General features: G+C 39.3%; 1 protein-coding gene across 2 annotated transcripts in view; it reads right to left on the bottom strand.

Annotated features, from left to right (window-relative positions):
- Positions 1-10,912, bottom strand: part of CLPX (caseinolytic mitochondrial matrix peptidase chaperone subunit X) — a 36,110-nt gene extending 25,198 nt beyond the window's left edge. For both annotated transcript variants that reach the window (XM_061182015.1, XM_061182017.1), the window contains exons 1-3: positions 10,644-10,912; positions 3,052-3,212; positions 1,272-1,389 (exon numbers count right to left, since the gene is read on the bottom strand). In XM_061182015.1, coding sequence (XP_061037998.1) covers positions 1,272-1,389; positions 3,052-3,212; positions 10,644-10,722 — 358 coding nt within the window. In that variant the 5' untranslated portion in view covers positions 10,723-10,912. The remainder of the gene's footprint in view (positions 1-1,271; positions 1,390-3,051; positions 3,213-10,643) is intronic.
- Between the last annotated feature and the right edge of the window lie 1,395 nt (positions 10,913-12,307).

The raw sequence follows: 12,307 nt of genomic DNA, 5'->3' as shown, positions 1-12,307 counted from the left end.
GAGGATATTCCCTGTTTTGACAAAAGTAAGATTGTGAGAATAAAATTATACATACTGACATTTATTAAATGTTAGTTTCTTTCCTTTTCTATTCTAGGAAATTATTTTTAGAGTAGAATTATAGGCCTATAAAGGTTGAAATCTTTCTTTGGGGAAAAAAATGGAAATTTTCTTGATTAAAACATATGTAATATGACACTGCCAGTATAAATTGAGCAATCCTCAGACTTTTTGGAATTTTATTATATGACACCAAATGTGTTAATAGTAAATGTTATTTAGAAGTTATATCATCCAATTCTACCACTTTCATTTTATGTTGCAATCCAAATTAATTTTCATGCATACTGATTCTTCTCTTTGATCTCTTACTAGGCAAAGCCACGAAGAGAACCTCATATAGAATGGTACCACTTTAAAGGTCTTTCCAAAACTGTAAAGATATGCTACATGTAATACTTTTTCATATAGTGGCCAAATAATATTAATGATAGATGTGAAAATGTAACTGAAGTCTCAATATTTGAGTTAGAATATAAAGAATCCTCTCTAGCTAATCATCAGAAACTGATGCCAAACCTGACCATCAATCTTTTCACAATTGGATAGTATAGCAGGTACCATGGTAGTGCAAAGTAATTCACTCTTGAGTCATTACCATCAACTCTAATCATGTAGGAAATGATTTATCTGATTCATTAAATAAAATATCAGCAGTAGCATCTCTGCATTTCAGAAATAGTTACTGACACTAACAGCAAAAATAGGACTATTGATGTCTTCCTTCTCTTAGTGTCTGAATCACTAATAATTATCAGACACTTCCTAGAACTGAGGACTTAGCACCTCTGGTAAGTACTCAGAGAGGGAAAATACCTTAATATTTGAATAACTGACAATCTCCAGCTATATGAGATGCTCAATAGGTATTTGAAGAACAAATACAGAATAACTAAGCCTTGCTTCTTCTACAGCTTAATGGTTACATACATGAAAACCCACAAAATCCAAATTTAAAATAAACACATGTAAGCAAAATAAAGAAGCACAGTTTTCTTACATTACCTTATACCACAGTGCAAAGCATTACTAGTCCAGGAGATTTTTAGTATCTGGTGAACGTAAAAGACTAACGTAAGTTCAGGAAGAAAATAATTCTGGTTTATATAATGTATATATTTATAATGTATATGTTTATACAATGTATATAATGCAATTAACGACTTACAGAAAAGGCAGGGAAAAAGAACAACAGAAGAAGTAATACTTACACACAAAGGTCTCTACGTGTGTGCACAAGTCGCCACATTTAGGACAGCGAAGCTGGTTTCCACCTTTCCCAGAATTCCCAGAGCCTGACTTCTTACTGCTTCCCTCACTTGCTGATTTCTAATGTTTGTGGAAGAACAAAAAAAAGAAAGAGTCAATTATTACTTTCAGGCAACCACCATGTAATTTAAGTATTAACAATATTGTTTGTAATCTTATAATTTTTACAATTTTTAGAATGGAATTATTAGTATAATTTATATGTCTACTATCACTGGTGTAAAAAAAATAAAATCAGTTCTAGTAAATACATATATTTACTGCATTCCTTCTTTACATGGTATGTGCTGGCATGTATAATAATTAGCTTTTCTGCAATGACAATCAATAAACACTAAGGGAAAAAAATCAATAAGCACTAGTAACTAAAAAAAAGTTACTATGGGTAAAAAACTACATTTCAATGAAATTGAATCAGGAGTTATTATCTTGGCAAGTAGTGACTCAACTTTCTTGAATCTAACTTTTATCATCTCTAAAATGGGGATAATTTCACCTACTTTAGAGGGTCATTGTTAGGATTAAGTGTGGATATGAAAGCACCTAGCATTTTGTCTCACATATATTAATAACTCAAGTGTTAGTCAAATTCACATAATAAAAAAAAAAACTGATAACTCACTGACCTAATACAATCACCAATCATCTACTTGCTAGCTACAGAGTAGCCTAACATTAAGTCATACAGATATCTAAGATTTTTAGGTAGAGGATGAAGTAAGGTTTATACTATCATGAGTTGTAAGACCTGTGTGGAAGCAGAAAATGATGGTTATTCCCAATCCAACCAACCATGAGACTGACTACATAGATTTTTTTTTTTATTGGAGTATAATTCCTTTAGAATGTTGTGTTAGTTTCTGCTGTACAATGAAATGAATCAGCTATATATATACATATACCCCCTCCCTCTTGGACCTCCCTCCCACCCTCCTCCATCTCACCCATCTAGGTGGTCACAGAACACTGAGCTGAGCTTCCTGTGCTTTATAGAATGTTCCCACTAGTTATCTATTTTACGCATGGTAGTGTATATATGTCAATCCTAATCTCCCAATTCGTCCCTCCCTCCTCTTCCCTGCCTGTGTCCACATGTCCATTCTCTACGCCTTAATGAAGCTTCTTTACTGCTTTGGGGTGTTCGAAATTTTAACTACTGCTTACTAAGTGCAATGCTTATCAAACTATTTTATGGCTCAGACTGATACACAAAATAAAAATATGTAGGGACTTCCCTGGTGGCACAGTGGTTAGAATCCGCCTGCCAACGCAGGGGACACAGGTTCGATCCCTGGTCCAGGAAGATCCCACATGCCGTGGAGCAACTAAGCCCGTATGCCACAAGTACGGATGCGCTCTAGAGCCCAACTACTAAGCCCGCAAGCCACAACTACTGAAGCCCATACAGCTAGTGCCTGTGCTCCGCAACAAGAGAAGCCACCGCAGTGAGAAGCCCGCGCACCGCAACCAAAAGGAGCCCCCACTTGCTGCAACTAGAGAAAGCCCGCGCACAGCAACAAAGACCCAATGCAGCCAAAAAATAAATAAATAAATAAATTTATTTTTTTTAAAAATATGTAAAATTCTTCAGATCATTTTATATATTTCACATTTCCTACAGAAAACATACAAACCAATGAAATACAGAGTAGTATTATTATATTTAATTGTTTAAATGAGGGAACTCAAATATGTGTATATATGCCAATAAAGATAAAATACCTTATTTCCATCTCCAGAGCCATCTTTACTCATCCCATCTTTTGAAGCAAAGTATGCTGGTGTTTCCGTAAAGGCTCTAAAAGGAGCTCTTCGTAGAAGCTGAGTTTCAAAGGTCCCAAGCCTTCCTAAAACTGGTATATGAATGCGACCACAAGAAATACCTGAAAATACAATGAAATTTAGTCTACACATCAAATATTAACACACCTTCAATAAGTCCCCTGGGGACAAAAATCCCTCAAGCATAAAGGAGGTTGAAAAAGCTACAGTCTTCACAGCAGTATTACAAACTGGTTACACCATCTTCAAAAACTGGCCAGACCTGTGCTTTGGAAGTAAGGAAAGACCACCCAGGTCATAAAAATGAATGGCTCTTTCAAAGTGTGAAAAATAAGTAGTTCAACATCTGCCTCACCTGTAGGGGAAAAAGGCCATTTATGTCCTATATTCTTATACTTCTTATATTATTTCTACCAATGAGAATAAACAATTGACATGAACTCATCTGTCTCTGGTTATATGGGGGTAATATCTGCAACAGTGGCAACAAATTTCAAATGTTCTTTTAAAAGTTATGTGCTATTCATTAAATCACGTTTAAATAAAATATTTCAATCCTATAGAAAAGAGAAATATATTTCAATAAAAAAATATTGTGTAACCACCATCCAGCTTTCAAACATTTTAACCTTTTGCCATATTTGAAGTTAAAATTCTTAGAAAAGACATAGGTTAATCACTGACTTATTTGGCAAACTTTTTCTGTAAAAGACGAGGATAGTAAGTATTTTCAGCTTTGTGGGCCATACATGTATTCTCAATCTCATTAATTCTCCCTGTAACGTGAAAGTAAGTGTAAACAATATGTAAACAAATGGGTGTGGCTGGATTTGTTCCATGGGGCCATTGTTTGCTGACTCCTGCTTTTTTGCATATAAATACAAAACAGCCCTCCGAATAAATTATAGTCAATGGCAAAAGAGCCATACTCCCATAAGGCAGCATTTCCCAAGCTGGTCTTTAAAAGACTGTTCCCTACACAAGAAAACTGAATGGTCATACAATAGGTTAAACAAAATTCCATAGACTTCAGTACCCTAGAGCTATTCAGAATCTTGCATAAGCTATAATGTACATTAATGAATCCCCAAGAAGGAAGTTTCCCAGCAGAGTGCTATTAGGAGGTAATAAACAACCAAGGGGTTAACACTTAGATAAATTTAAGAAACTGATTTTCCCTCCCTCATTTTATTCCCTGCAAAATTCGCAACTCAGGACTTAAATTTTCATTCCCACACCTGTTAGGGCTTTTAAAAGATCATGCACACGTGTATATATTGTATCCAAATGCAAAAACTGGTTTAAAATTATGTACGTCAAACAATTCAAAACCAATTGCTTAATTATATAACTGTTTTTTTAACGACTCCCATTTTCCAACACAATTTTGTACACTGTTAGAACTAGTTTCTTTACTGTTAGAACTAGTTTCTTTACTTATCACCATAGGCCATCTCCAGTTCCACGAAGTACAAAAATGAACCCACCAAACTACTCAGGAAAGATACAAGTAAGAGGAAACAAATTTTCTCATTTCTATATAAATTCACAAAGAACACCAAAAAAGGATTATGACATCCCAGTCCCTAACCCAAAGAGTGTAAAATTTTGCTTAACACTATTAAGCTCGACTATTAATGAGGGAAAAAAAAAAAAAAACTACATTTGATGTTTTCCTTCTAAGAAACATCTTCAAAAGACATTTCACATTTTCTCAAGTGTAACATTTCCATTTTTTGCAGTAAATTATGTTAGCTATTACTCTCTCATTAGAATGAGATCTAAGGTAGTTTATGAAATTTAAGCTAAACATTAATGTTTTTCCAAGGACATAATATGATTTAAAGACTATGTCAATCCAGAAAGCAAGTCTAGAAAAAGTCATGGAGGAGAGGGATAGATGAAATCAAGAATGCAGAAAGTTGAATGCACCTTGAGGCTGGGTGACAGGTATTTTGGGGTTCAGTGTTCTATTTTGTGTGTGCTTGAAAACATCCATTATAAGTTAATATGAAAGGTAGCATAATACAATAATTTATTATAATCTATGTAACAAGGGTAACTTTTTAATTGAACCTTTATGATGTATTCACAAAGAAAACTACAATTGTAACAAGCTTTATGTGAGGCTATTTGTACTTGGATATTTAGAACAAAACTTAGCCCTGAAGTATCAGATAGAGTGTATTATTTCCCACTTACAGTACATCTTTTAAAATAGTATTTAACAATTTACAATATCTAATATTATTAGAAAATAAGCTGAAAGAAAATTATGTTTGGGAATTTAAGAGAGATAAAAATTATGAACATGATCCTTTTAAAATCTACTTGAATAGAAAGAAAAAGTGTCCTTCACCTTAAATAATTTGTCAAGTAACATATAAAACCAATGCAACCATACAGTCACCACAGAAAACACTATCTGAGAAACATGTTCATATCATTTAAAAATCTAAATTTAAGAACTTCTTTGCTGGCCCTGATGGTATGGTACTGAAGAGCTGTTGTAATATTCTATTGATATAATCTAAGGGCTACACCAACAAGATGCTATAAATACTAAACCTCTGGGTCTCAAACTTGGGCATGCATTAGAATCACCTGGAGAACTTGTTAAAACACAGGCTGCAGGTGATCTTCCCTGGTTTTGATTCAAAAGGTATGAGGTGGGACCCAAGAACGCATTTCTAACAAGTTCCCAGGTGATGCTGCTGGTTTGAGGACCCCACTTTTTAAAACCACTGTAGAAAACAATTTAAATGACCAGTCATTCACCAATCATATAAAATCCTCACAGAAATTATTGCAGCAACCCAATCAGGAGTTTTTAACCCTTTTTTGTGCCCTTTGGCAGTCTGGTGAAGCCTATTCAGAATGTTTTTTTTTTAATAAATTTATTTATTTATTAATTTATTTAATTTTTGGCTGCATTGGGTCTTCGCTGCTGCACGCGGGTTTTCTCTAGTTGCTGAGAGCAGGGGCTACTCTTTGTTGCAGTGTGCGGCTTCTCATTGAGGTGGCTTCTCTTGTTGCGGAGCACGGGCTCTAGGCGCACGGGTTTCAGTAGTTGTGGCACACGGGCCTCAGTAGTTGTGGCTCGCAGGCTCTAGAGCACAGGCTCAGTAGTTGTGGCGCATGGACTTAGTTGCCCCGCAGCATGTGGGATCTTCCCGGACCAGGGCACGAACCTGTGTCCCTTGCACTGGCAGGCAGATTCCTAACCACTGCGCCACCAGGGAAGCCCCAGAATGTTTTTAAATGTACAGAATAAAATACATAACAAAGGAAACCAATTATCCTGAAGTAGTTATCAAAATATTTTTTAAAAAAATTTTTTAACATCTTTATTGGAGTATAATTGCTTTACAATGGTGTGTCAGTTTCTGTTTTATAACAAAGTGAATCAGTTATACATATACATATGTCCCCACATCTCTTCCCTCTTGCGTCTCCCTCCCTCCCACCCTCCCTATCCCACCCCTCTAGGTGGTCACAAAGCACCAAGCTGATCTCCCTGTGCTGAGGCAGCTTCCCACTAGCTATCTATTTTACATTTGGTAGTGTACATATGTCCATGCCACTCTCTCACTTTATCCCAGCTTACCCTTCCCCCTCCCCGTATCCTCAAGTCCATTCTCTAGTAGGTCTGTGTCTTTATTCCCGTCTTGCCCCTAGGTTCTTCACGACCATTTTTTTTTTTTAGATTCCATATATATGTGTTAGCATACGGTATTTGTTTTTCTCTTTAAAAATATTCTTCTTAACTAACAAAATTAAATAAGATCTAACAGCTTTTAATGTAACTACCATGATTTCAAAGTAGTAAAGTATAAACAATATTTTGAGATACCAGTAGTGTAATGTGATATGAAAATATCTGTGATTTTGATTGGTGACAAATCCACAGGTATTGCTACTACTACTGTGGTGTGTTGCCTACATTCGCAATTGAAGGAAATGCTATACTTCACTCAGATTAGTGAAAATAAAGTTCAAACAACCTCTGAATTCTATCCCTGGGCCCTTTGGAAGCCTGTGAACCCAGGTGAAAAACCCCTAAAAGCCAAAAAGGGAAGTATTTATGTGAAGTATATTTCGAAAGAGTACTTGGCAGCAATGACAGAAGACAGTCAAAAGTTAAACCTGTTACAAAGCTTCTGTCATAAGCATAAAGCTTTGAGTTTCAGAGCAGTTGTTTTTTAAAAATATATATATTAGAATAAGGTACAACGATTTTAGGGCTATTAAGAACTTGGAGGGTAATTTATTCAATTTCTAAATACTTGACTTCCTATATTCAATCTTGAACTAAGCATTCTCCAAAAACATACAAACGATTCAGCTTAAAAGACTAAACGATCTTTAATTTGCATTTTAGAAATAGAGCAAAAGAACTAATGAAAATTTAAAACTATCTATTTGTAGTGACAATATTTTAAGTGTGTAACAACTGATGAAATGGCAAATCAAGTTAAATGCTCTCTTAAACATCTGTCCTCTAACCTCCAACACAAATTGGAAGCAAAATTCAACAAAAACTCGCAAACAATGCTGGCAACTTAGTAGATGCTTACTGCTTTTAATCATCTCAAATTTTTATTTTATGCCCAAGTTATTACTTCAGGAATACTGAATACTTCTTAATAAAGAAAAATAACATCACTCCTATGATAGCTTTCCTCAAGTTTAAAAACGTTTGATAGGTTTTCACTAAGACTACTAGTCTGCTGGTCTGAAGATGAACATGCCCAAGAAAAGAGAAGTGTTGATAAGGAAACAGTGTGCTATTCTAGAAATAAAGATGCTCTATCATTTACTCACTTTGTCTTATTTACTTTGTATTGGATTTAACTACGAGAGAGGGGGCGAGAGAGAGAGAGAGAGAGAGAGAGAGAGAGAGAGAGAGAGAGAGAGAGAGAGGGAGGGAGGGAGGGAATTAAAATCTAGCTAAAAACTGTTAAGGTAGGAACATTATGTAACTATCATGAAAATTATGGATGCCCACCAACATGTTTGAGCATCTTCAAATCTTCATTTATACCCTCATGAGGTGACACCCTTTCAATGGACGAGAACAGAAAGCATCCAGAAATCAAGGGAGTTACACAGGATCACACAATTCTCACAGCCAAATTCAAACCAAGTATTGTCACTCAGAATTTTTTAAATGGAATCAAACATTTCTGAATGCATATATTTAGAATGCAAACTGACTGTTATATATGCAAAGTACATTTTTAAAAATATACATCAATATTGAAACCACCAGCAATTCAAGTAGAAAAAATATTTAAAAATTTTACTTTACTATAGGTTTCATATTCAAAGAGAATAGTGAAGAGAAACACATTAAATTGGATACACATAGCCCAACAGGAAAAGAAAACAGATCCAGTGTCTAGCATGACAATTTATCAAATTAATTTTTCAAACTACCATTTAAAATTTTTAAAGTCTAAAAAGAAAAAAATTTTTTAAAGTCTAACATGACAGATAAACCAATAGAAATAGAGAATAGCACTGTACTTCAGAGGAGCTCTGAAATCTCCCCTTTTATTCTTAATTCATTGTACAAATTTCCTGTTAGAAGACTATATTGATGAAACTATTTTTATTTGTTTAAATTATGTTGCTGAAATTCTTAACTCTGTACATAAGAATAATAAACTAGCTAAAGTTCAATTCTGATTTTTCTTTCACCTCTCTTCCTCTTTCCAAGAATTCTAAATAAAAATAACCCTCTTCAAGGTTTTTCAGGCCTTAAAAAAATACATCTTTATATTCTTGTAGACTTATGTATACTTTTAGAGTTTCTACCACGGAAAACAAACATTTTATGCAATTTAGCTTTGGGAAAGTCTTAAATCCATGTGAAAACCATTTGCTGTTTCATTGTCATATAAAAATATTAAATTCTATAATGATATTGGGTAATGTCTCATATTTTAGGTTTAATTTACTCCTTTACAGTGAAAATTATGGTTTGGTATTTCTGAAAACCTCTAGTAAACTTGTATTAACTGAGAAACAAATAGATAATTCCTAAATAAGTCATTAGTTTTTGATGATTTACCTAATGATAGATTTAATTTTGAAAGCAGCTGTTGTTTTGAAAAGAAAAATAAACAAATAGCTGCACAATCCCTATAACTCACAGTTTTCAGGGACAATTGATAGAGACAAAGAATGTTGTCAAAGAAGCCTTCCCTGCCCAAGGAAAACACACACATACCTTATACAGGCCCAGAAACAATATTATTCTTTGTCTATTCCTCTAAACTCGAAGATGAGGACTTATTCACCCCTCCATCTCCAGCACCAAAGCAGGGCCTGACACATAGTAAGCCCTCAACAAATTTGTCAAATAAATGAATTTAAATATCTGTCACTTTCGAGTGTTTGCAACTCATATTCCTGGAATAGGGATGTCTACTTGTTCAGGATTAACAGTGTCCTGGGACTAAATTCACTCCTTTACATTTATGTACCATTTTACAAAATGCTTCTACCCACACAACCTCATTGAATCCCTCTATTAAATAAACTGTTGGAAAATAAACATTTAGCAAACTGTAAGGATTTTACAGTGAAGCTAAAAATTCGGAAAAGGGGGCTGTTTTTTTTTCCTAATCCAAAGATCATAAACTGATAATCCAAAATAAAACGAATTTGTCTAGAAGTTAGTGATTATAACAGGATATAGCCTCTTTGTCTGCTATTCATAGATTTCGGGAAGAGAAAAATGGTTTCTTTTCCGGAATCTCTTGGCTGGGGTTGCCACTCTTTCACAGCTCCTGATAAACAGAAAGAAACGGTAAACAAGCGCCACCCTTAAAAAACTACTTGGGACTGTCAAGTTAGGAAATCCGGCGAACAACTGACTCCTGAGACACCTAAGCCCTTCAGAAACAATTTCTGCGGGAATTTTCATCTCCTCGGGCGCTTTGCTGCGGCCCCCGAAAAGTAGTGCGAGTCCGCTTAACGTCCCGGTGTGAGGGCAGCACAATGACTGTGACACCGCGGCCCCCGCGCGGCCTGCGCCCGGGACGGCCCGCTCGGCGCCCCGCGGCCCCGGGGGGACCCCAACAGTGGCGGCTCCTTATCCGGGCCCTTCCCGCAGCCCGCGACAGACCCGAGGAGAACCCGGCCGGGCTCCGGAAGAGGAGCCGCAGCCAGGGCAGGCGGCAGTCACCTGCGGAGTGGGGTCTGGGGACACTTTTTAACGAACGGAGCACTGCGTGCCTCTTTCAGGGTTTCAGCGAAGCGACCACATTCTGGGCCCAAAGTCAGAGGGCCTGAAAGCGGGAGGGTGGGGGAGCCCGAGGGCTGCACTTCAAATGTGAGAACCAGCTGATCCAGAGGTTGGCAGAGACCCATGCCACAGAGAAAGAGGGGGTTGCCAGGCGAAGCACCGAGCACCTCCTCACACCCTCGGGGTGGGGGAGGCCTCTCGCCCTCCCCGGGGTCCCCGCCGCCGCCGGCTAGGACACTGCTGGGTCAAGAGCTCAGGTGAGGGACTACTTCGTTACCTCTTGGCGCGGAGGCGAGCGAGGAGCTGATGAGCCGCGCGGCTGTGGCGCCGCAAGTACAAGCGCCGCAGCCCGACATCTCCGCGGGGCCTAGGCTGGGGCTTCGCCCCTGCCGCCCTCCGGGTCTCAGCGGCCGACTGCTACTCGCGGGGTTCGCTGGCTTGGCTCCGGACTCTCCTGTCGGTTCTAGGCCCAGGGCAGAGATCACCCGCCTGGCAGCAGTGCCTTCGCACTCTTAGTGCCCCACAGCCGTCTACTGAATAGACACCTAACACCCCCCTCCCCTCCCCTCCCCCTTCTCCTCCCCCCGTACCCTGCCAGCCTACCGGGCCCAGGGGGGCTTGCGCGCGCCTGCGTCCTAGGCCTTGGGAGGGGGCGGGGGCACGCGCCGCGCGTGCGTGCGTGTGACACCGACGTAGGCGAGGGGAAGGGGGCGGTGACCTGGGCGCCAATGAGCACGCTACGGCAGAAGGCCGACCCCCCCCCTCCCCGATGGGGAACTACAAGTCCCGACCCACAATTCTTCCGGAAGTCGCTTTATCCTAGCGTTGAAAAGTTTGCGTTCGTAGCGGAGAGATGCATGCCGGGAGTTGTAGTCCCAGCTCGTAAGAGTAAACTGGTCATTTTCTACTGGTGGCTGGGAAGGTCAAAGTGAGACCGGTGGCTTAGCCGGCCGCAGGAGGAGTCTAGAAAGCCGCCGATTCTTTAAGAGTCGATAAGTTCCTCCCTTCGGGGGTTCCCCATCCTGTGTTCCTTATCTTTTCCTTATCTTTGGTTTCCTGACTTGCAACATGGAAGTGGTGGTATTTTTTACCAAGTTCCTCAAGCAACAACTGTCGGATGACAGCTCTCTTTCGTTGTTTTTTCAAGCCTAGTGGTGATGACTCTTCAGGCCGTTGCTAGTCCCTGGGTGCTTTACAATCCTTTGTCCGTTCCCTTAAACCTGAGCACACCCTGGTAACTAGTTACTTCATGAATCTCTCTCCTGTTACTCTTAGACCTCTGTTTGGCTGGTTCCTCTCTAGATATCTAAAGCAGATCAGGGCTTCCCTGGTGGCGCAGTGGTTAAGAATCTACCTGCCAATGCAGGGGACACGGGTTCAAGCCCTGGGCCGGGAAGATCCCACATGCTGCAGAGCAACTAACCCTGTGCACCACAACTACTGAGCCTGCACTCTAGAGCCTGCGAGCCACAACTACTGAAGCCTAGAGACCCATGCTCCGCAACGAGAGAAGCCCGTGCACGGCAACTAAGAGTAGCCCCCTCTTGCCACAACTAGAGAAAGCCCACAACGAAGACCCAACGCAGCCCAAAATAAAGCTGACAAAGTGCAGGATGGTGACAAATGAATCATACTCTTTTCCCGTCTGGGTTGGCACCAGAGTATTTACTTTGTATATAAGATTCTCATAAACTCCAAAGCCAAGAGAAATTGCCAAGTGAGCTTGGATACCTTCAGTTCTGAGCTGGCGGAGGAGGGGGTGGGGACGGAGGGGGTGGGGGGACGACGACACCCAAGCCAGAGTCAGTTATTTAGCCCTCTTCAGTCTTGGATCAGAGAAATGTGGCTTCTAGTTCCCCTGGTCTGGCCGTGAGAAGGGGCATTGGCCTTGGCCCAGACCACATAGGTTTTTTTGTCTCTCCGGGTGCTGACTCCTGGTAC

This window comes from Eubalaena glacialis, chromosome 2 (assembly GCF_028564815.1).
Source record: "Eubalaena glacialis isolate mEubGla1 chromosome 2, mEubGla1.1.hap2.+ XY, whole genome shotgun sequence".
Lineage (NCBI taxonomy): Eukaryota > Metazoa > Chordata > Mammalia > Artiodactyla > Balaenidae > Eubalaena > Eubalaena glacialis.
Note: the sequence above shows the minus strand (reverse complement) of the source record. Positions and strands in the feature narration are given on the sequence as shown.